General features: G+C 46.4%; 1 protein-coding gene across 7 annotated transcripts in view; it reads left to right on the top strand.

Moving 5' to 3' along the window:
* The window catches only part of sdk2b (sidekick cell adhesion molecule 2b), a 485,771-nt gene that overhangs the window by 369,442 nt on the left and 93,829 nt on the right, over nt 1-22,500 (top strand). For all 7 annotated transcript variants that reach the window (XM_031804782.1, XM_031804780.1, XM_031804783.1 and 4 more), the window contains exons 3-4: nt 1-27; nt 9,570-9,717. The exon at nt 1-27 is cut by the window's left edge and continues 80 nt beyond it. In XM_031804782.1, coding sequence (XP_031660642.1) covers nt 1-27; nt 9,570-9,717 — 175 coding nt within the window. The remainder of the gene's footprint in view (nt 28-9,569; nt 9,718-22,500) is intronic.

The raw sequence follows: 22,500 nt of genomic DNA on the forward strand, positions 1-22,500 counted from the left end.
AGAGGAGGACTGAAGTACAGGTGGCATGTAAGTGACTGTGTGTGTGTGTGTGTGTGTGCAAGTGGAAACAACTCCGATATTGATTGTAGGTAGTGTGTGACTATCCCCCTGACAGTGTGACTGTATCGAGATAGGTGCCCTTGCTAGGAGCTGTGGGAGAGTGGGCCATCTGCGTCAGGGGGTAAAAGATCTACCTGCATCTCATTTACTGAGCGTTTGTCCCCCCAGACAGCTGTTCCACTCAACCCTCTCATTAGATGGATTATGTTGTGCTGTTGTTTTTAACTTTCCACCATTTTATAATATGACTCCCACTTATTTTATTCCCTTTTTTGTCAACAACATCTGTTAGTCTCAGAGAGTTTTGAACATGTACCCATAAATTCAGATGGAAGTTAAAGTACTCCCCTCCCTAGCATTCTACTCTCATCTCCACTGTGTTATTACACTGCAAGCAGGCAGACTGGTGTGGCGGTCAAGACGGTGTCACGGTGAATGTATTCCCCTTTCATCTCCCAGTGTGTTGGCCCCTATAGTTGGACCCCCCTTCAAGCTAATCAGCAGTCATTCTGTCTGCAACATTTAAACTGTAATTCATATATTTCATATATATGCTATCGCAAGCATGTTGATGAAGGCCTTTGGTCACATTAGAATATGATTTATATTTTATTTCAAATAACACATTTTCATTAGTTTATGTTACTGTAGGCTGTATGTAAAAAAGTATAAAATAATAATAATTAAAAAATACGCACATTTCAAGTGTTCAATCAATTTTATTCATTGAGTGAACTGTGAAACAGAAAAAAATGTGTTGGAATATGGTAACAGCTATTTTTTAATAATGATTTTAATAAAAATATAAAATGATCCCAACCACCAAGACGCACGGTCAAAAGACACACAGTCAAATGATGAAAACATCAGCAGCATAGACATCATTATAAGCGCCAAGTGGACATGATAAATAGTGAAACTCAGCACAAAATCAATAATGTCATTATAATGCATATAAGTGTCTATGACAGCAGTCAAAAATAGTCAATGATATGCTTATATTGTCTACATCTTCACACAATGGCATCAGTTGGATTTCCTTTAGCTGGGTAGCCTAGTAGTTAGAGCATTGGGCCAGTAACTGAAAGGTTGCCGGATTGAATCCCCTAGCTGACAAGGTACAAATCTGTCATTCTGTCCCTGAGCAAGGCAGTTAACCCATTGTTCCCTGGGCGCCAAAGACGTGGATGTTGATTATGGCAGCCCCTGCACCTGTCTCATTCAGAGGGGTTTAGCTAAATGCGGGAGACACATTTCAGTTGAATGCATTCAGTTGTACAACTGAGGTATCCCCTTTTCCCTTAACCCTTGTCCTAAAAGTTGACACAATTTTCGCAACTTTCACTTGCTTGACATCCCTTTGTTTGACTATAGTGTATAATAGTCCAAATCTTTGTCTTTATTGTGTTCCCGTTGTCTTGTTATTCTTCAACAATAATAATATTGCCTTATTTTGCGCAGAGGGAGGGAACACCCATCTCACTTTGTTCATGGTGCCGGCCAGACTTGTTTTCTTTGCAAGCAAATTCTTTGACAGTCATAGAAGTTAATAAATTGTCCATGGTGACATTTCTCGTCTTGTCGACATAAAGTTCCCCAAGCCTCATCATCACATTCTGCGACACTTGCTCACCTGCTGCCCGATGTGGATCTTTTCCCTGAGATTGAAAGCTGTTCAGCATGTACAATTACACACACTCTCACTGTATGGCCTACCCCAACTAGGCCAGAGGAGACTGATGAGACTGCTGGGATTCAGTTGACTGATATAGGATACATGCCATTTTAAGATGATAACTAGAATGGATCAATACAATGAAAGGGTCCACCCTACTCTTCTTTCACAGTTGTTGATTACATCATTTTGCATCGTTCGTTTCCCCTCACTCATCAAGTCACCCATTCTCCCCCATCATACTATGCTTCATTTATTGAATGTCTTGTTACATGTGTGAAATTAGTCTCGTTATAGTTTAGGTTCACTTTCAAGGCAATTATCGGGGGGGATTATCAGCTGGGCACTGCACTTTCAGCTGTCTGAAGGAGCAGAGCAGGCCCATCTGTTGGAAGGAGGTCCAACAGGGGAAACCGTTTCAGGAAATGACATGCTCTCCTAAAACTGGGTGTAATTCCTGTTCTGTTTGTGATATTAAGATTCTAACACCGACAGTGTGTAATATAGATTTATTTCGTAAAAGACAAGGTTGGTGGGGGGCATGACTAAAAAGATGAAATCATGGGCCGTCAAAACGACTGCTTTAGCGGTTCTAGTGTTAACACGCCAGGGACATGTGACTGCTTGTGACACAATTTTGCATCTGACTGAACAATGTATCCAATCAGGCATGAGGGTGGAATAGAGGACCAAGCGCTCCCAGGGGTATAGTCACTGATGGTGTCACACAAACACACACCCGTATCCCTCCACCTCTCTCTCTCTCTCTCTCTCTCTCTCTCTCTCTCACACATGGGGATTTAAACTTAGATTGGCTTACCCCGGCCTCAGACCATTTTTAAGAGTACTTGTCTTGATATTAACATGTCTCATCTGATTGCAAAACCCTCACAGGTTGATTAATGTAAAAAATCCAGCAAACTCCTTGCTGATTGACCTAATTCAGACAAATAGCCCCCACAAGTACTTGTCCAGTGGTGTCTTTGCTACTGATCTCAGTGATCACTGTCCTATTGCATGTATTAGAGATACCAAATAGACTAACACTGATCCTTTTATAATTATGAAGATAAATGTTTTTATTTTTTATTTTATCCCCACAAGCTTTTCTTCATGATATGTATTACTCTGACTGTTTCTTCATCGGCTACATGCCTGACCCATAATTAACTCATCTCTCTGGCAGACAAACATACTGCCTTTAAATATGCCTTAGAGTAAAAAACACAACAAACCCCTGGTTCTCTATGGAACGTTCAGATCTTGTTATGTTGAGAAATCAGGGCCAAGGCTAGAAAAAAACACTCTGTAGCTGATTCAAGTGTTACTATTTTTTTCTATTTATTTTTTCTATTATTATTGTTATTTGTTATTTTTTATTGTATTCTGCATTATTGGGAAGGACCTGTAAGTAAACATTTCACTGTTAGTCTCCACCTGTTATTTGCGAAGCGTGTGACAATTAAAATTTGATTTGTAGTTTTTCCAAGCAATTGAGAAATAGATCCACTTCCTCAATCAAGAAAGCTAAATTAAGCTCTTTTCTCAGACTCTGCAGCTGATCTGTCTACATTTGGAAAATAGTTAAAGCACTGAAGTGGAAAAATCCTCTCCTTCCCTGCCTCAGCAAGTTGTGTCAGTTGTGGTATCATTACTGAGTAAATTGTGATAATTGATGCTTTTAATCAGGATTTTATCTCAGCGGGCTTTTTATTTGAAGGAAATGGTGGCTTATTTGACTCTGGTCAGCCATTCGACCACATGCCCGCCTGCCCCTCTCCCATCTTCTAGTTGGCTCGATGGAAGTTCTGTCAACTTCTAATACATCGTTGATTTAATTTTAACAACTTTCTTCTTGTGATGTGCTAGACGTCTTGCGCAAGATTGATGTTAACATATTAACTGGGGCTGATTTCTTGCTGCAGCTTTCTGCTCCTCTGATTGCAGAATCTTTAACACAATATTTTCTACCTAACAGTTATTTTCTGGTACCATATCCCAGGGTCTGGAAGGTGGCCCATATACTCCTCCTTCACAAAGGCAGTGACCCGTATGACCTAAATAATTATTGCCCCATTTTCAAACTCTCTTGCCAAGCTAAAATTCTGGAAACCTTGGTAAATACTCAACTTATATCACAGATCGATTCTTATTCCGGTTCTTTTCACTATTTACATGAACAATATTGTTTTATCACTAAAGAAATATTTTCTTTCACCTGTATGCCGATGACACTGTGGTGTATGCTAATGCAAGGCTCTGTCAGAGCTTCAATCTGCCATTATTGCCCTGCAGAAAGCCGTAGTTGAACTGAAATTGGTACTTAATTCAGGTTAAACCAAGTATATCTGTCAGTGGTGGGTGTAGCTGGTGCATGGAAGTCAGGCGCAGGAGAGCAGAGATGAGTGAACAAAGCACTTTACTTAGGCAATCATAATACCAAATGCAACCGCGTCACAAAACAAATGCCCACAGAACAAGGTACAAAACCCAGGTACAAAGTACCGGCTGTCACAAAGCACGGGTATAAAACAAAACCCGGCACAAACCAGCTGGAAGCATACCAACCCTGACAGTAAACAATACCCCACACAGACATGGAGGGAACAGAGGGTTAAATACACATAGTAATGATGATGAGATGTAAACCAGCCGGAAGCATACCAACCCTGACAATAAACAATACCCAACACAGACATGGAGGGAACAGAGGGTTAAATACACATAGTAATGATGATGAGATGTAAACCAGCTGGAAGCATACCAACCCTGACAATAAACAATACCCAACACAGACATGGTGGGAACAGAGGGTTAAATACACATAGTAATGATGATGAGATGTAAACCAGCCGGAAGCATACCAACCCTGACAGTAAACAATACCCAACACAGACATGGAGGGAGCAGAGGGTTAAATACACATAGTAATGATGATGAGATGTAAACCAGCCAGAAGCATACCAACCCTGACAATAAACAATACCCAACACAGACATGGAGGGAGCAGAGGGTTAAATACACATAGTAATGATGATGAGATGTAAACCAGCCAGAAGCATACCAACCCTGACAATAAACAATACCCAACACAGACATGGAGGGAACAGAGGGTTAAATACACATAGTAATGATGATGAGATGTAAACCAGCTGGAAGTGTGCCAACCCTGACAATAAACAATACCCAACACAGACATGGAGGGAACAGAGGGTTAAATACACATAGTAATGATAATGAGATGTAAACCAGCCGGAAGCATACCAACCCTGACAATAAACAATATCCAACACAGACATGGAGGGAACAGAGGGTTAAATACACATAGTAATGATGATGAGATGTAAACCAGCTGGAAGTGTGCCAACCCTGACAATAAACAATACCCAACACAGACATGGAGGGAACAGAGGGTTAAATACACATAGTAATGATGATGAGATGTAAACCAGCCGGAAGCATACCAACCCTGACAGTAAACAATACCCAACACAGACATGGAGGGAACAGAGGGTTAAATACACATAGTAATGATGATGAGATGTAAACCTGCCAGAAGCATACCAACCCTGACAGTAAACAATACCCAACACAGACATGTTAATTAGTAGGAGATGTAAACCAGGTGTGCAGGAAGACAAGACAAAACAAATGGAAAATGAAAGGTGGCAATACCTCATTGATAACCTGTGGCATATCAAGAACTTGATTTAACAGCATGATCATTACACCTTGTGCTAGGGAAATTAAAAGGCCACTCTAAGATGTGCAGTTTAGTCACACAACACAACGCCACAGATGTCTCAAGTTTTGAGGGAGCCTGCAATTGGCATGATGACTACATGAATGTCCACCAGAGCTGTTGTCAGAGAATTGTATGTTCATTTTTGTACCATATTTCAACGTCGTTTTAGATCATTTGGCAGTACGGCCAACCGGCCTCACAACCGCAGACCACGTGTAACCACGCCAGCCCAGGACCTCCACATCCGGTTACTTTACATGCAGGATTGTATGAGACCAGCCACTGAACAGCTGATGAATCTGAGGAGTATTTATGTCTGTAATAAATAATAAATCCCTTTTGTTGGGGAAAACTCATTCTGATTGGCTGGGCCTGGCTCCCCTGTGGGTGGTCCTGGCTCCAAAGTGGGTGGGCCTATGCCCTCCCAGGCCCACCATGGCTGCACCCTTGCTCAGTCATGTGAAAACCATAGATTAGGTCCTAATTTATTTATTTCAATTGACTGATTTCCTGATAGGAACTGTAATTCAGTAAAATCGTTGAAATTGTTGCATGTTGCATTTAGACATTTGTTCTGCATAGATATGTATAGTGTAATTATTATTTATTGATGTGTTGGTCTCAGCATGACTTCCTGCTTAAACAAAGGTTAGATAAGTCAAATCTTTGTCTCTCTCTCTCTCTCTATTATCTGCCACCCTTTTTCAGTTTTTCCTCCCTCCCTTCTTCCCTCTATCTTTACCAACCCCCACTCTCTCTCTCTCTCCCTCCCTTCTTCCCTCTATCTCTTACCAACCCCCATTCGCTCTCTCTCTCTCTCCCTCCTTTCTTCCCTCTATCTCTTACCAACCCCCACTCGCTCGCTCTCTCTCTCTCCCTTCTTCCCTCTATCTCTTACCAACCCGCACTCTCTCTCTCTCTCCCTCCCTTCTTCCCTCTATCTCTTACCAACCCCCACTCTCTCTCTCTCTCCCTCCCTTCTTCCCTCTATCTCTTACCAACCCCCACTCGCTCTCTCTCTCTCCCTCCCTTCTTCCCTCTATCTCTTACCAACCCCCACTCTCTCTCTCTCTCCCTCCCTTCTTCCCTCTATCTCTTACCAACCCCCATTCGCTCTCTCTCTCTCCCTCCCTTCTTCCCTCTATCTCTTACCAACCCCCACTCGCTCGCTCTCTCTCTCTCCCTTCTTCCCTCTATCTCTTACCAACCCGCACTCTCTCTCTCTCTCCCTCCCTTCTTCCCTCTATCTCTTACCAACCCCCACTCTCTCTCTCTCTCCCTCCCTTCTTCCCTCTATCTCTTACCAACCCCCACTCTCTCTCTCTCTCTCCCTCCCTCCCTTCTTCCCTCTATCTCTTACCAACCCCCACTCTCTCTCTCTCTCTCTCTCTCTCCTCTGCCAGCAGCTTGTGATGTGTTGAATGTGAAACAGAGTAGGAAGGAAAGGAATAAAGCTTCATTTTTGGGACAAATCACTTGTTCCTTAAACCTCATTTAGATCTACTATTAAATAATGTGGCATATGAGCAAGTTGAGGAGACTAAACTGCTGGGTGTCACCCTAGATAACAAGCTGTCATGGTCAAAACATATAGACTCAATGGTTGCTTAAATGGGAAGAGGTCTGTCCATCATAGGGCTTTGCTCTGCCTTCTTGATATCTCAGTCATACCTGGACTACTGCTCAGCTGTGTGGTCATGTGCCGCAAAGAGGGACATAGGTACATTTCAGTTGGTCCAGTACAAAGCAGCACATATCACACTTAGATGTACACAGAGGGAAAGTGTCAGTAATATGCATTCTGATCTTTCCTGGCTCAAAGTTGAGGAGAGATTGACTGCATCACTATTGGTCTTTGTACGAGGTATTGATGTGTTGAAGGTACGGACACTCATCGGTACAACACATGCATCTCTTCACAGTCTCCAGGTCCAGAACAGGGGCTGGGAAACACAGTATTAAATAGAGCCATGACTACATGGAACTCTCTGCCACCCCAGGTAACTCAAGCTAGCAATAAAACCAGATTCGAAAAAGAGATAAAAGAAAACCATACTGCAGAAGGGGAAGTGAAGAGACACAGCCATTTTGTATATCTTGTATTGTAATTTCCAATGTGTTATGTAATAGACCTAGAAATTGTGTGTATGTACTGATATGTAGGCTATGTCTGATGTTAAATTGATGTAGTTCAGTCCTTGACCAATAATGTTCTGTGTTATGTATTATGTCATGTTTCCTGTAGTCCCCAGGAAGAGAATCTGATGCTTTTGCTGTGGCTAAAATGGATCCTAATACATACCGATACCAATACACCTGCATCGGAGTGGGAGAGAGAGAGAGAGAGGGAGAGGGAGAGCAGGCGAGAGAGAGGGAGGGGGAGAGAGAGAGGGAGGGGGAGAGCAGGTGAGAGAGAGGGAGGGGGAGAGAGAGAGGGAGAAAGAGAGGGGGAGAGAGAGAGGGAGAATGAGAGGGGGAGAGAGAGAGGGAGAATGAGAGGGAGAGAGGGAGAATGAGAGGGGGAGATAGAGTGGGAGAATGAGAGGGAGAGAGAGAGGGGGAGAATGAGAGGGAGGGGGAGAGAGAGGGAGAATGAGAGGGGGAGAGAGAGAGGGAGGGGGGAGAGAGAGGGGGAATGAGAGGGGGAGAGAGAGAGAGGCAGGGGGAGAGAGAGGGAGGGGGAGAGCGGGAGAGAGAGAGGGGGAGAGAGAGAAATAATGAGAGGGGGAGAGAGAGAGGGAGGGGGAGAGAGAGAGGGAGAGAGAGAGAGAGAGAGAGAATGAGAGGGGGAGAGAGAGAGGGAGGGGGAGAGACAGAGAATGAGAGGGGGAGAGAGAGAGGGAGGGGGAGAGACAGAGGGAGAATGAGAGGGGGAAGAGAGAGAGAGGTGGAGAGAGAGAGAATGAGAGGGGGAGAGAGGGGGGGAGAATGAGACGGAGGGGGAGAGAGAGAGGGAGGGTGAGAGCGGGAGAGAGAGAGGGAGAATGAGAGGGGGAGAGAGAGGGAGAATGAGAGGGAGAGAGAGAGAGGGAGAATGAGAGGGGGAGAGAGAGAGGGAGGGTGGGTGGGAGACTGAAAAGGAGGGGAGAGACAGAGGAACAGAGGGAGAGTGGAGGTTAGACCAGACAATTAGGATTGCAGAGACACACCTCTCTGAAAGAGGAACACAGCGAGGAGAAGCATTGCAGATTAGGAACAACGACGACATCAAAGCAAAGTCGAGGGATTTGAAGACTTCACAGATTTCCATTTGGGTCCTAAGCAGTACAGCAGCACAGCAATACCAGATTACAGATTTATTCTCTTTGAAAGAAAAAAGAGATTTGCCACAATTGACCACTGTCATTCTACACATTCAGGAAATCTGTTTGGTTCAAAGTCTAAAGGCTTTTGCATGTTTCAAAGATGGTATTATTTCTAAAATGTGTGGTAACTTAATTGACTGTTTGATGTATTATTCACATAGGGTTAGAGAGGATTTATTTGATTTTGAACATCTATTTGGTGGGGAAACTGACAGAAAGTTACCTTTCGAGTCCCCAACTCTGTGTCTTCAATGGCTTGTATAGCACAACTAGGCCTACATCATCAATGACAGCCACTGCTCAAGCATGTAGTCTCATTGGAACAACCTTGTGGGCACTAAAGAGAAAGTGAAGCTACTATTCTTCAGCAATCCACTCTTATTGAGTCTGAGGTGATAATGGCGTTTACACAGGCAGCGAAAATCTGATCTTTTTTTTTCGAAAAACGTATTTATTGCCGACACGATGTTTGAATTTGAAAAGGAAACCAAAATTAAAGAAAGTTTGAGAAAGACAGGAAGACTGCATTATTATGTTATATGAATATGACAGATACATTATATCAGTTCTATAGTTGCCAAAGTACAAATTTTTTATAAAAAAATGATTTATCAACTTTTATCAACGGCTGTCTGACCAACTGGTTCAATATAACACCTTAGTTCAAAAAAACAGATAGTGAAAACATTTTCAGAGACAAAGGGTCAAGTTTGAGAGAGAATATTCTCCTCAGTAATAACTCAACTGTAATTTGTTTTCTGTTTTCTCTCCTTTCTTTCTTTAGTCATGGGCAGTTTTGAAGAGGGTGAGCGTGCCCAGTCGGTCTCTCAGGGGGAGGGGGCGGTTGTTCCCGCTCCACGCATCAGGAGCTTTCCCCAGCCGCAGGTCACATGGTTCAGAGACGGACGCAAGATTCCGCCCAGCAGCCGCATGTAAGATGCACGATGATGCTGTCTCTTATGCAGCTCACTCTCTCTGTCTCTCTCTCTGTCTCTCTCTCTGTCTCTCTGTCTCTCTGTCTCTCTCTCTCTCTGTCTCTCTCTCTCTCTCTCTGTCTCTCTCTCTCTCTGTCTCTCTCTCTCTCTGTCTCTCTCTCTGTCTCTCTCTCTCTCTGTCTCTCTCTCTGTCTCTCTCTCTCTCTGTCTCTCTCTCTCTCTGTCTCTCTCTCTCTCTGTCTCTCTCTCTGTCTCTCTCTCTCTCTGTCTATATATATATATGTACCTCTCTGTTATTGTTGTCACAGACAATGTGTCGTTTCTTCCATCAAGATGTTGTCTATTTGCATAACAATAGATATGTTGTCTATTATGTGTTTGTGTGAATGTGTTGTTCAGTCTATTGTGTTTCATATGTGTGGGCTGCATCTGTGGATTTTATGTATCTATATGCTATGTGGTTGATTGTGCATGTGTTTGAGAGAGAGTTGGAGAGAGAGAGAGAGAGAGAGAGAGAGGAAGAGAGAGAGAGAGAGAGAGAGAGAGAGAGAGAGAGAGAGAGAGAGAGAGAGAGAGAGAGAGAGAGGGGAAGAGAGAGAGAGAGAGAGAGAGGAAGAGGGAGAGAGAGAGAGAGAGAGAGAGAGAGAGAGAGAGAGAAAGAGAGGAAGAGAAGGGGAAAGTGAGACAGAGCGTGATAGAGTGCATGTTCTATCTGGTTGTAACTATGTCTCCATCACTTGAAATACTCTTCGCCTCAGTGAAATGTACTCCCAGGGCCTCTCCTCTACTCTCCCTTTATTCTGCCCTCCAAATGGAGGCGAGGCAATGAGGGAGACTTGTTTACCAGGTCAAAGAGAGGCCTGGTACTATCAGACTACATTGGGGCCAGACAGGGGCCTCTGAGAGGGGGGACAGGGGGCTCTGTGGCACTCTGAGTGCCTGGCAGAGCCGCTAACAGCCTCAAATAGGATTCTTGTCTTGGTTTCTTGTCTTGGCATTCCCCCTCTTAAAATGGAAAAGGGGTCAAATAGAGAGTTGCTTTTGGAAAGAGGTGCTAGTTTTCTGGCCTGAGTGGGAGACTGGGAGCACTGCTAATTTTCAGTAGGATTGCCTCCAGATATATATATATCCACTACAGGACTGTAGGACTAGGAGACAGGCAGCTACAGCCAAGGTGACAGCTTTGCTAATTGAGTTTTGGTTTCTTTTTTGTTTTGGCAGTTTTTTTTATTTGTCCTTGTCCTCTGTGTGTGAGAGGACACTGTGTGTGTGTGTGTGTGTGTGTGTGTGTGTGTGTGTGTGTGTGTGTGTGTGTGTGTGTGTGTGTGTGTGTGTGTGTGTGTGTGTGTGTGTGTGTGTGTGTGTGTGTGTGTGTGTGAGGGGACACAGCATGTATGTGTGATAAAGGTGACCCACCCCTCCCTCATCATGTGTCTGTGTATTCATCAGGGAGGTGACCTTCCCTTAGGTTAGACTGCAGATTCCTTATCTGATACTCATCATCAGTAATCATCACCCGTCCCTGAATGACAATGAGACAAGGAGAGAGAGAGGGTGAAGGAAGGAGAGAGACAGAATAGAAGAGAATTGGTTGGAGGAAAGGGTAAAGACCACCTGACTAATGAGTCTGGTGTGTCTCCTTCCTGCTGTGTGTAAAGAGATCGGAACCTCATTGTATACAAAACATGATGTTGCAAAAGACTAATCAAAACACTACATTGAACTCTTTCACTTTTCATATGTTTCCCATTGAAATGTTAGCCTGGCTGGCGCACGACCCACGTGACTCTCTGAGCTGGTGTCAGACTATCTGAAAGTAGCTCATTCTCATTACTTTCTCTCTCAAACACACATTCTCTATCTCCCCCTCTCACTCTCTGCCCCCTCCCCCCGTCCCATCCCGTCCCTTCATCTGTCCCTCTCTCTCGCCAGGCACAGGGCCACCCACCATGTGTCCTTCCATACACCCTTGTCCTTGCCTCCCGCTCTCTAGATCCTAACTTTCAAATCCACACAAACCAGCTGTCAAGGTTAATATGTGCAAATAAGCACTGGCGATAACATGGTGGTCTTTTTTTTAAACAATTATTTAATTGAATTTGAATAGCGCCACAGGCATCTACTCTGTAGTGGCTTTAAAGCCTTAGTAGAAAGAAAGAGGAGGGAGAGAGAGAAAGGGAGAGAGAAGGGTGGCAGGGAGCCTAGTGTTTTAGAGCATTAGGCCAGTAACTGAAAGGTTGCAAGATCGAATCCCAGAGCTGACAAGGTAAAACTCTGTCATTCTGCCCCTGAACAAGGCAGTTAACCCACTGTTCCTAGACTGTCATTGTAAACAATAATTTGTTCTTGACTGACTTGCCTAGTTAAAATGTAAAAAAATATAGAGAGAGTGTGTAACGGTTTTCTTCCGTTGAATGAAAGGAGGACCAAAATGCAGCGAGGTTAGTGTTCAACATGTTTAATATAGACGATAAATGAGAATAGTACAAAAATACAAAACAACAAATGTGAAAACCGAAACAGTCCTATCTGGTGCAATGACACAAAGACAGGAAACAATCACCCACAAAATACCCAAAGAACATGGCTGCCTAAATGTGGTTCCCAATGTGGTTCCCAGAGGGTCTGGGTGGGCGTCTGTCCACGGTGGCGGCTCTGGAATGGGACATGGACCCCACTCCACCATAGTCTTAGTCCGTTTTTGTGGCCTCCTAGGAACGTCGACCCTCGCCGCCAACCTAGGACTGGCAACCCTACTAAAGGGCCCCACTCCACTAAACAAACTCCTCCGGACTGAGGGGCAGCTCCGGACTGAGGGGTAGCTCAGGACTGAGGGGTAGCTCAGGACTGAGGGGTAGCTCAGTCTCCCGCCTGTCCAGAGCCGCCAGAGTCTCCTGCCTGTCCAGAGCCGCCAGAGTCTCCCGCCTGTCCTGACTGGCTGACTGGCGGCTCTGTCGGATCCTGGCGGCTCTGGCGGATCCTGGCTGACTGGCGGCTCTGGCGGATCCTGGCGGCTCTGGTGCCTCCTTGCAGGCTGGCGGCTCCTTGCAGACTGGCCGCTCTGGCGGCTCCTTGCAAACTGGCGGCTCAGGACAGACGGGAGACTCTGGCGGCTCAAGACAGGCGGAAGACTCTGGCGGCTCTGGACACGCGGTAGACTCTGGCGGCTCTGGACAGGCGGGAGACTCTGGCGGCTCTGGACAGGTGGGAGACTCTGGCGGCTCTGGACAGGCGGGAGACTCTGGCGGCTCTGGACAGGCGGGAGACTCTGGCGGCTCTGCACAGGCGGGAGAATCTGGCGGCTCTGGACAGGCGGGAGACTCTGGCGGCTCTGGACAGGCGGGAGACTCTGGCGGCTCTGGACAGGCAGGAGACTCTGGCGGCTCTGGACAGGCGGGAGACTCTGGCGGCTCTGGACAGGCGGGAGACTCTAGCGGCTCTGGACAGGCTGTAGACTCTAGCAGCTCTGGACAGGCGGGAGACTCTGGCAGCTCTGGACAGGCGGGAGACTCTAGCAGCTCTGGATAGGCGGGAGACTCTAGCAGCTCTGGATAGGCGGGAGACTCTAGCGGCTCTGGAGAGGAGGAAGGCTCTGGCAGCGCTGGAGAGGAGGAAGGCTCTGGCAGCGCTGGACAGGCGGAAGCACCTGTAGGAATGAGACAGAGAGACTGGTGCGGGGGGCTGCCACCGGAGGGCTGGTGCGTGGAGGTGGCACTGGATAGACCGGACTGTAGCTCTTGAGCACCGAGCCTGCCCAACCTTACCTGGTCGAATGCTCCTGGTCGCCCTGCCAGTGCGGCGAGGTGGAATAGCCCGCACTGGGCTATGCAGGCAAACCGGGGACACCATGCGTAAGGCTGGTGCCATGTACGCCGGCCCAAGGAGACACACTGGAGACCAGATGCGTAGAGCCGGCTTCATGGCACCTGGCTCGATGCCCACTCTAGCCCGGCCTATACGAGGAGCTGGTATGTACCGCACTGGGGACACCGTGCGCTCCACAGCATAACACGGTGCCTGCCCGGTCTCTCTCGCCCTCCGGTAAGCACAGGAAGTTGGCGCAGGTCTCCTACCTGGCTTCGCCACACTCCCTGTGTGCCTCCCTCCAATACATTTTTGGGGCTGACTCTCGGGCTTCCATCCGCGCCGCCGTGCTGCCTCCTCATACCAGCGCCTCTCCGCCTTCGCCGACTCCAGCTCTTCTTTGGGGCGGCGATAATCCTAGTCCTTAAGGATAGTCCTTTCCCGTCTAGGATCTCCTCCCAAGTCCATGTCTCTAAATCGTGCTTCCTCTCCTGCTGCTGCCTTTCCTGCTGCTGCCTCTTACCACGCCGCTTGGTCCTTGGTTGGTGGGTGATTCTGTATCGGTTTTCCCAATCAGAGACAACGATAAGCACCTGCCTCTAATTGAGAACCAATCTAGGCAACCATAGACACCTAGACTAGAAAACACCCCATAAACATACAAAACCCCTAGACCAGACAAAACACATAAATCCCCCATGTCACACCCTGACCTAACCAAAATAATAAAGAAAACAAAGATAACTAAGGCCAGGGCGTGACAGAGTGAATGAGCAGAAACAAAAATTAACCTTGTTGAAGGTTAAGTCTCTCACTGTATGGTTTCTCTGCTTGTTGTCACCAATAGCCTGTGCAGCCTGTCCTCTCACTGCAGCAGAGAACTTATATACTCATTACTGGTCTGTATAAAGTTCACTCTAGCCTCTGGGGTGCAAGTGTGTTTGGAGAGAGAGGAGAGCAACAGCCACCACGGGAGAGACAGGCACAGAGAATCTAAATGAGGGCATTGATTTTTGTTGTTCCCCACAATGAAATCAGGCAGGGGACTGTGGATCGGTCTGCTTCCGTCTGTTAGTGTAACGGATGTGAAACGGCTAGCTTAGTTAGCGGTGCGCGCTAAATAGCGTTTCAATCAGTGACGTCACTTGCTCTGAGACCTTGAAGTAGTAGTTCCCCTTGCTCTGCAAGGGCCGTGGCTTTTGTGGAGCAATGGGTACGATGCTTCGTGGGTGACTGTTGTTGATGTGTGCAGAGGATCCCTGGTTCGCGCCCGGGTATGGGCGAGGGGACGGTCTAAAGTTATACTGTTACATTAGCACGTTAGTGACACGCGAAATCTCGGACAGCACCGGCCCGATTTGGACTCAACTTGGTTGAATGATGTGTCTTGCCATAGAGAACCGGCATTTTCAAAATTACACTGATTGGCCCAAGACGGGAGCTATAGTAATTCATTAACTGAAATTTGTGAGTCACACCAGAGAGGAAGAGGTAAAGCTAGAGGGATAACTAAGGCTTTCGACTCTGTCAATCACCATATTCTTATCGGCAGACTCAGTAGCCTCGGTTTTTCTGATGACTGCCTTGCCTGGTTCACCAACTACTTTGCAGACAGAGTTCAGTGTGTCAAATCGGAGGGCATGCTGTCCGGTCCTCTGGCAGTCTCTATGGGGGTGCCACAGGGTTCAATTCTCGGGCCGACTCTTTTCTCTGTATATATCAATGATGTTGCTCTTGCTGCGGGCGATTCCCTGATCCACCTCTACGCAGACGACACCATTCTATATACTTCCGGCCCGTCCTTGGACACTGTGCTATCTAACCTCCAAACGAGCTTCAATGCCATACAACACTCCTTCCGTGGCCTCCAACTGCTCTTAAAACCTGTTAAGGCTAGGGCAGAATACTGCCCCCGTTGGTGAAATGCGTGCCCATAGTAAACAGAAAAAAAATCTGTAAAAAATTGCTAATATATGCATATAATAAATATTATTGAATAGAAAACACTCTAAAGCTTCTAAAACCGTTTAAATTATGTCTGTAAGTAAAGCAGAACTCTCAGGGCACTCATTCTCCCAAACTCTCTCTTGTCATCCAAAAAGTTGGCCCAACTTTGACGTCATCGCCCCCACCCTTCCCAAGCACCTACAGTCCTGGGAACAGTTCCTATGCCTTCAGCGCGGTGTCCGCTTTCAATGGGGCTTCTCATTGTGTGAATCGCGCGCTCACGAGAGTAATGACGGGCCGAAACCTTTCGGTCGCGCGAGAAAACAGGTTACTCTGACGCGCATTCTGTCTTTCTTCCAAGATTGATTAAACGATGCGTGTGTTTCTCTTTGTCCTGAGAATTGCGGTGAAGCTATATAGCATGCTAATGCTGTGTTCTGAACCAAGTTTGACAAGTTTAGTCAACATATAATATGTAATTTCGACATTTTGGTGCGAACTAACTTTACTTTTTGGCTGCATTTCAACCGAAATATGTCGTGTTTGATAACCGAAAGACACAGACTTCAAAACTAAAGCTGTTTTTGGTAAGTATAAACCCTTCCAGGTCTTCTGATGGAAGAACAGCAAAGGTAAGGGAACATTTATGTGTTAAATTTGGGTTTCTGTGGAGGAGCCAAAATGCTAATTCCTGAGCGCCGACTCACATTATAGCCTAGTGAACGAAATCTGTAAAGTAAAAAATAAATGTAACACAGCTGTTTTATTAAGAAGAAGTGTATCTTTCTAAGTATATGTAGAACATGTATATTTAGTCAACGTTTATGATGTGTATTTCTGTTATCTGGCAGAGTTACCATAATTTCTCCAGGCATTGTTGTAGCATTTTTTAGCCATGACCTTCTATGTAAACCGTGATTTATGGATATAATTAGCATATTATTGAAAAAAACATAAATGTACTGTATAACATGTCCTATTCCTGTCATCTGATGAAGATTTTCAAAAGGTTAGTGAATTATTTTACTTTTAATCCTGCTTTTGTGATTGCATCTATTGTTCTACAAAATGGCTATGTAAATTAGCCTATCTTTGGTGGTGGTTTGACATAAATATGTGCTATGTTTTCGCCGTAAAACATTTTAGAAATCTGACTTGGTGGCTAGATGAACAAGGTGTTTATCTTTCATTTGAGCTATTGGACTTGTTAATGTGTGGAGGTTAAATATTTCTAAGAATATTTTTTGCGTTCTGTGTGCTACTGTGTCAGTTGAGCAGTGGGGGGAGGTGCCCTAGCGGGACGTGTGGTGCCAAGTAGTTTTAAACGCTAGTAAAACTAAAAGCATGCTTTTCAACCGTTCGCTGCCTGCACCCTCACGCCTGACTAGCATCACCACCCTGGATGGTTCCGACCTTGAATATGTGGACATCTATAAGTACCTAGGTGTCTGGCTAGACTGTAAACTCTCCTTCCAGACTCATATCAAACATCTCCAATCGAAAATCAAATCCAGAGTCGGCTTTCTATTCCGCAACAAAGCCTCCTTCACTCACGCCGCCAAACTTACCCTAGTAAAACTGACTATCCTACCGATCCTCGACTTCGGCGATGTCATCTACAAAATTGCTACCAACACTCTACCCAGCAAACTGGATGCAGTTTATCACAGTGCCACCCGTTTTGTCACTAAAGCACCTTATACCACCCACCACTGCGACCTGTATGCTCTAGTCGGCTGGCCCTCGCTACATATTCGTCGCCAGACCCACTGGCTCCAGGTCATCTACAAGTCCATGCTAGGTAAAGCTCCGCCTTATCTCAGTTCACTGGTCACGATGGCAACACCCACCCGTAGCACGCGCTCCAGCAGGTGTATCTCACTGATCATCCCTAAAGCCAAAACCTCATTTGGCCGCCTTTCGTTCCAGTTCTCTGCTGCCTGTGACTGGAACGAATTGCAAAAATCGCTGAAGTTGGAGACTTTTATCTCCCTCACCATCAGCTATCTGAGCAGCTAACCGATCGCTGCAGCTGTACATAGTCTATCGGTAAATAGCCCACCCATTTTTACCTACCTCATCCCCATACTGTTTTTATTTATTAACTTTTCTGCTCTTTTGCACACCAATATCTCTACCTGTACATGACCATCTGCTCATTTATCACTCCAGTGTTAATCTGCAAAATTGTAATTATTCGCCTACTTCCTCATGCATTTTGCACACAATGTCTATCGACTCCCTTTTTCTACTGTGTTATTGACTTGTTAAAACCTCTTCATCCTACCCCCTCCTTTTTCGAACATTCTGTTAAAAATCGCGCAACATTTCAGCGCCCTGCTACTCATGCCAGGAATATAGTATATGCATATGATTAGTATGTGTGTATAGAAAACACTCTGACGTTTCTAAAACTGGTTAAATCACCGCTGTGACTTGAACAGAGCGTGTGTTTCAGCGAAAAGCGCAAGAAAATCTGGTCACTGAAAACTGAAAAAAGTATCAATGCGCCAGTTCCATTGTTTGTTAAATGGAAACCATATTGCTTATGGCGTAGGTTGCAATCCCTACAGCTTCCACACGATGTCGCCAGTCTCGTCATTTTCGGGCTGTTTATTTCTTGGGCAAACCAACCTGGGAGATCACTTTCCATCCGGTCTCCGACTGGAAGGTTTGGAAGAGAGATTTTTGGAAGATGATTTGAAATCGTGGAGCTATTGAATACACATCGCCCCGTGATCATTTTGATAGATTATTAACGTTTACTGATACCTAAAGTTGGATTAGAAAAGTATTTCGAAGTGTTTTGTGAAAGTTTATCGTCGACTTTTTTAATTAAAAAAAATGACGTAGCGTTTTCAAACAGTGTTTTTTTCTGAATCACACAGTTTCCATAGATGGCTATTTTAGGTATATATGGACCGATTTAATCGAAAAAAAGACCCAATAGTGATGTTTATGGGGCATATAGGAGTGCCAACAAAGAAGATCTTCAAAGGTATGCTATTTGGGTAGCGTCGGCTACGCAAAATCTTTTGTTTACGTAGCATTCAAGTATTTCGTGGTGTTGCATGCTCTCTTATAATAGCTTCTCATGCTTTCGCCGAAAAGCATTTTAATAATCTGACTTGTTGGCTAGATTCACAACGAGTGTAGCTTTAATTCAATACCCTGCATGTGTATTTTAATGAACGTTTGAGTTTTAACGAGTGCTATTAGCATGTAGCGTAGCGCATTTGCATTTCCAGATGTCTAGTTGGGACGCAAATGTCTCAAGTAGGAGCAAGAGGTTAATTGTTTACTCCATGTGTAACTCTGTGTTGTCTGTTCACACTGCTATGCTTTATCTTGGCCAGGTCGCAGTTGCAAATGAGAACTTGTTCTCAACTAGCCTACCTGGTTAAATAAAGGTGAAATAAAATAAAATAACTGGGCCCGAAATGGAGGTCAATGAGAGAGTGTTGAATTTGGTTAACAAAAACTATAATGGCTTATTTGCTACGTGTGGCTTATTTGATGGAATAGAAGTTTTGTAGTGCATAGGTTATTATTAGTGTACTGATATAAGTAGGACACGTGACGTCCCGGCAACTTTGAGAAAAAAAACACTTAATATCGGAGTTGTGCTTTTTGTTCACACGCGTATCTGCCCTCTCATTGGCTAGAATGGTCCCACCTGATCTTGTCTCCTCCCGACTGCCTTCTAGCCTGGGTACCAGTCTCTTTAGCTAATAATCCTTGCCACTCCTTGTTATTGCCAAAGAGTCTTTGGCACATGACATGGAGTACAGAGAGTGGATAAGCTAAAGAGACTGGTACCCAGACTGCCTTCCATTTTAGAAGACGTTTATTTTCATTGTTACAGCGGCCACTTGAGAATCTGGTCAATATAATGGATAATCTGTGGTCACACATGATAACTGAAATGTGTTAGTCACACACGATATCTCAATTGGCCCAAGAGGGCCTCTGCATTATTTGTGGGGGACAACATGTTTCTCTTTCCCGTTCTCTGAGGTTTTCTCTCTCTCAAATTCAAAATTGTAAAAAGGCTTTATTCAAGTCTCTCTCTCTCCATCCCTCTCTCTCTCCATCCCTCTCTCTCTTCATCCCTCTCTCTCTTCATCCCTCTCTCTCTCCATTCCTCTCTCTCTCCATCCCCCTCTCTCTCCATCCCTCTCTCTCTCTATCCCTCTCTCTCTCCCTCCCTCTCTCTCTCCATCCCCCTCTCTCTCCATCCCCCTCTCTCTCCATCCATCCATCCCTCTCTCTCTCCATCCCCCTCTCTCTCCATCCCCCTCTCTATCCATCCCTCTCTCTCTCCATCCCTCTCTCTCTCCATCCCTCTCTCTCATCCCTCTCTCTCCATCCCTCTCTCTCTCCATCCCTCTCTCTCCATCCCTCTCTCTCTCCATCCCTCTCTCTCTCCATCCCCCTCTCTCTCCATCCCCCTCTCTCTCCATCCCTCTCTCTCTCCATCGCTCTCTCCATCCCTCTCTCTCTCACGTCATCTAGTTGAGGTGTCATACATGTCATTTGCAGCATCTCTTCTCACCACCTGTCTCTATCTTTCCTCTCCTCTCTCCTCTACCACTATAGAAAGGAATATTTCCAGAATAACAAAGCAATATAACATCTTCTAAAATAGAACACAATTGACCCTGGGGGGTGTGGTATGACTCCTTCTCCTTTACGTTCTGCTTTGGCACAATTGATGCTGTTCAGAGATGACTTCCATCACACTGTAGTCAGCCAGGTAGCCAGGCAGGTTGGAGCTGGGAGATAGGAGTGTTGCGTGTGCGTGCGCGTCACGTTGGACCTAGTTGGGGGTTCTCGATGCCTGACTGTCCCCCCATAGCAGGGTGGATGGGAGGGGAGTCGGTGAGGGCTTTGGATTCCAAGGACATGAAGGCGGGTTTAGTTATGTGTGAAAGTGTAGCCTTGGAGAAAGATTCTGAGTGTAACTTAGTTACGTTTTTTCTCAACTTTCAAAGGCACATTGGACTGGTCTCCCTGGAACGAACGGGGAAATGAACGTACAGTATCTATCACTATGGATATGTAAAGTAAACAAGATCCATGGCGGCTCAGAGAATTCCCCCATTTCGGCTCCCCTGCCTCCAGTTTCCCTTGACAGAGGCAATGTCTCATAGTGGGCCTGCGACTGTTATCTCTCTGCCGCCCGCGCTGCCTATGCAGCTGTTCTTTCTGGCATCCACCTCGTCTGCTCTGTCCTCTGACTGTTAGCGTCCTTGTCGCAGAGAAAGGGTTCTCTCATCATAGTGATCCTGTTTAGCTTCAACAACAGAAATATGGCCCTTAACTGAAAAGAGCAGTCATCTGTTCAAAAATGTAAAACCCAAACTGCCTTCTTTGTCTCCAATCTGCTTCTCTATATTTGATTGATCACCACTGTCCTGAACAGGTTTAGTGTCTCGAATTCCGTCCGATCTGCTCTGCACTAGTTGGTTTTAGACTGGCTGTGTCCCGGCCGGGCTCATTGGAATGCAGTGTGCCAGGGCTGGGTGAGGCCGAGGGGAGAAAAAGTACTTATTTAGCTCTAATAGCAATTACTCTTCTCTCATTGAATGAGATGCAATTGAAAGGGCCTTTTCCATTTGGGGGCTGTGATTTGTTGTGTTATTCCCGAGACTTAATGTGCTGTATAATCAGAGCCTCCTTCAGTAAACACATTTACCCGGAATTGCACCGCACCGTTTGCCAGATTGGAAGGTGAGTCAGGCGCGAGGAGGAGTAGAGGAGTCAGGCACGAGGAGGAGTAGAGGAGTCAGGCGCAAGGAGGAGTAGAGGAGTCAGGCGCAAGGAGGAGTAGAGGAGTCAGGCGCAAGGAGGAGTAGAGGAGTCAGGCACGAGGAGGAGTAGAGGAGTCAGGCGCGAGGAGGAGTCAGGCACGAGGAGGAGTAGAGGAGTCAGGCGCGAGGAGGAGTAGAGGAGTCAGGCGCGAGGAGGAGTAGAGGAGTCAGGCACGAGGAGGAGTAGAGGAGTCAGGCGCGAGGAGGAGTAGAGGAGTCAGGCACGAGGAGGAGTAGAGGAGTCAGGCACGAGGAGGAGTAGAGGAGTCAGGCACGAGGAGGAGTAGAGGAGTCAGGCACGAGGAGGAGTAGAGGAGTCAGGCGCGAGGAGGAGTAGAGAAGTCAGGCGCGAGGAGGAGTAGAGAAGTCAGGCGCGAGGAGGAGTAGAGGAGTCAGGCGCGAGGAGGAGTAGAGGAGTCAGGCGCGAGGAGGAGTAGAGGAGTCAGGCGCGAGGAGGAGTAGAGGAGTCAGACACGAGGAGGAGTAGAGGAGTCAGGCTGGAGGAGGAGTAGTGGAGTCAGGCGCGAGGAGGAGTAGAGGAGTCAGGCGCGAGGAGGAGTAGAGGAGTCAGGTGCGAGGAGGAGTAGAGGAGTCAGGCGCGAGGAGGAGTAGAGGAGTCAGGCGCGAGGAGGAGTAGAGGAGTGAGGCGCGAGGAGGAGTAGAGGAGTGAGGCACGAGGAGGAGTAGAGGAGTCAGGCACGAGGAGGAGTAGAGGAGTCAGGCACGAGGAGGAGTAGAGGAGTCAGACACGAGGAGGAGTAGAGGAGTCAGACACGAGGAGGAGTAGAGGAGGAGGAGTAGAGGAGTCAGACACGAGGAGGAGTAGAGGAGTCAGACACGAGGAGGAGTAGAGGAGTCAGGCACGAGGAGGAGTAGAGGAGTCAGGCACGAGGAGGAGTAGAGGAGTCAGACACGAGGAGGAGTAGAGGAGTCAGGCACGAGGAGGAGTAGAGGAGTCAGACACGAGGAGGAGTAGAGGAGGAGGAGTAGAGGAGTCAGACACGAGGAGGAGTAGAGGAGGAGGAGTAGAGGAGTCAAACACGAGGAGGAGTAGAGGAGTCAGGCGCGAGGAGGAGTAGAGGAGTCAGGCGGGAGGAGGAGTAGAGGAGTCAGACACGAGGAGGAGTAGAGGAGTCAGACACGAGGAGGAGTAGAGGAGTCAGACACGAGGAGGAGTAGAGGAGTCAGACACGAGGAGGAGTAGAGGAGTCAGGCG

The sequence above is a fragment of the Oncorhynchus kisutch genome, linkage group LG25 (genome assembly GCF_002021735.2).
Source record: "Oncorhynchus kisutch isolate 150728-3 linkage group LG25, Okis_V2, whole genome shotgun sequence".
Classification (NCBI taxonomy): domain Eukaryota; kingdom Metazoa; phylum Chordata; class Actinopteri; order Salmoniformes; family Salmonidae; genus Oncorhynchus; species Oncorhynchus kisutch.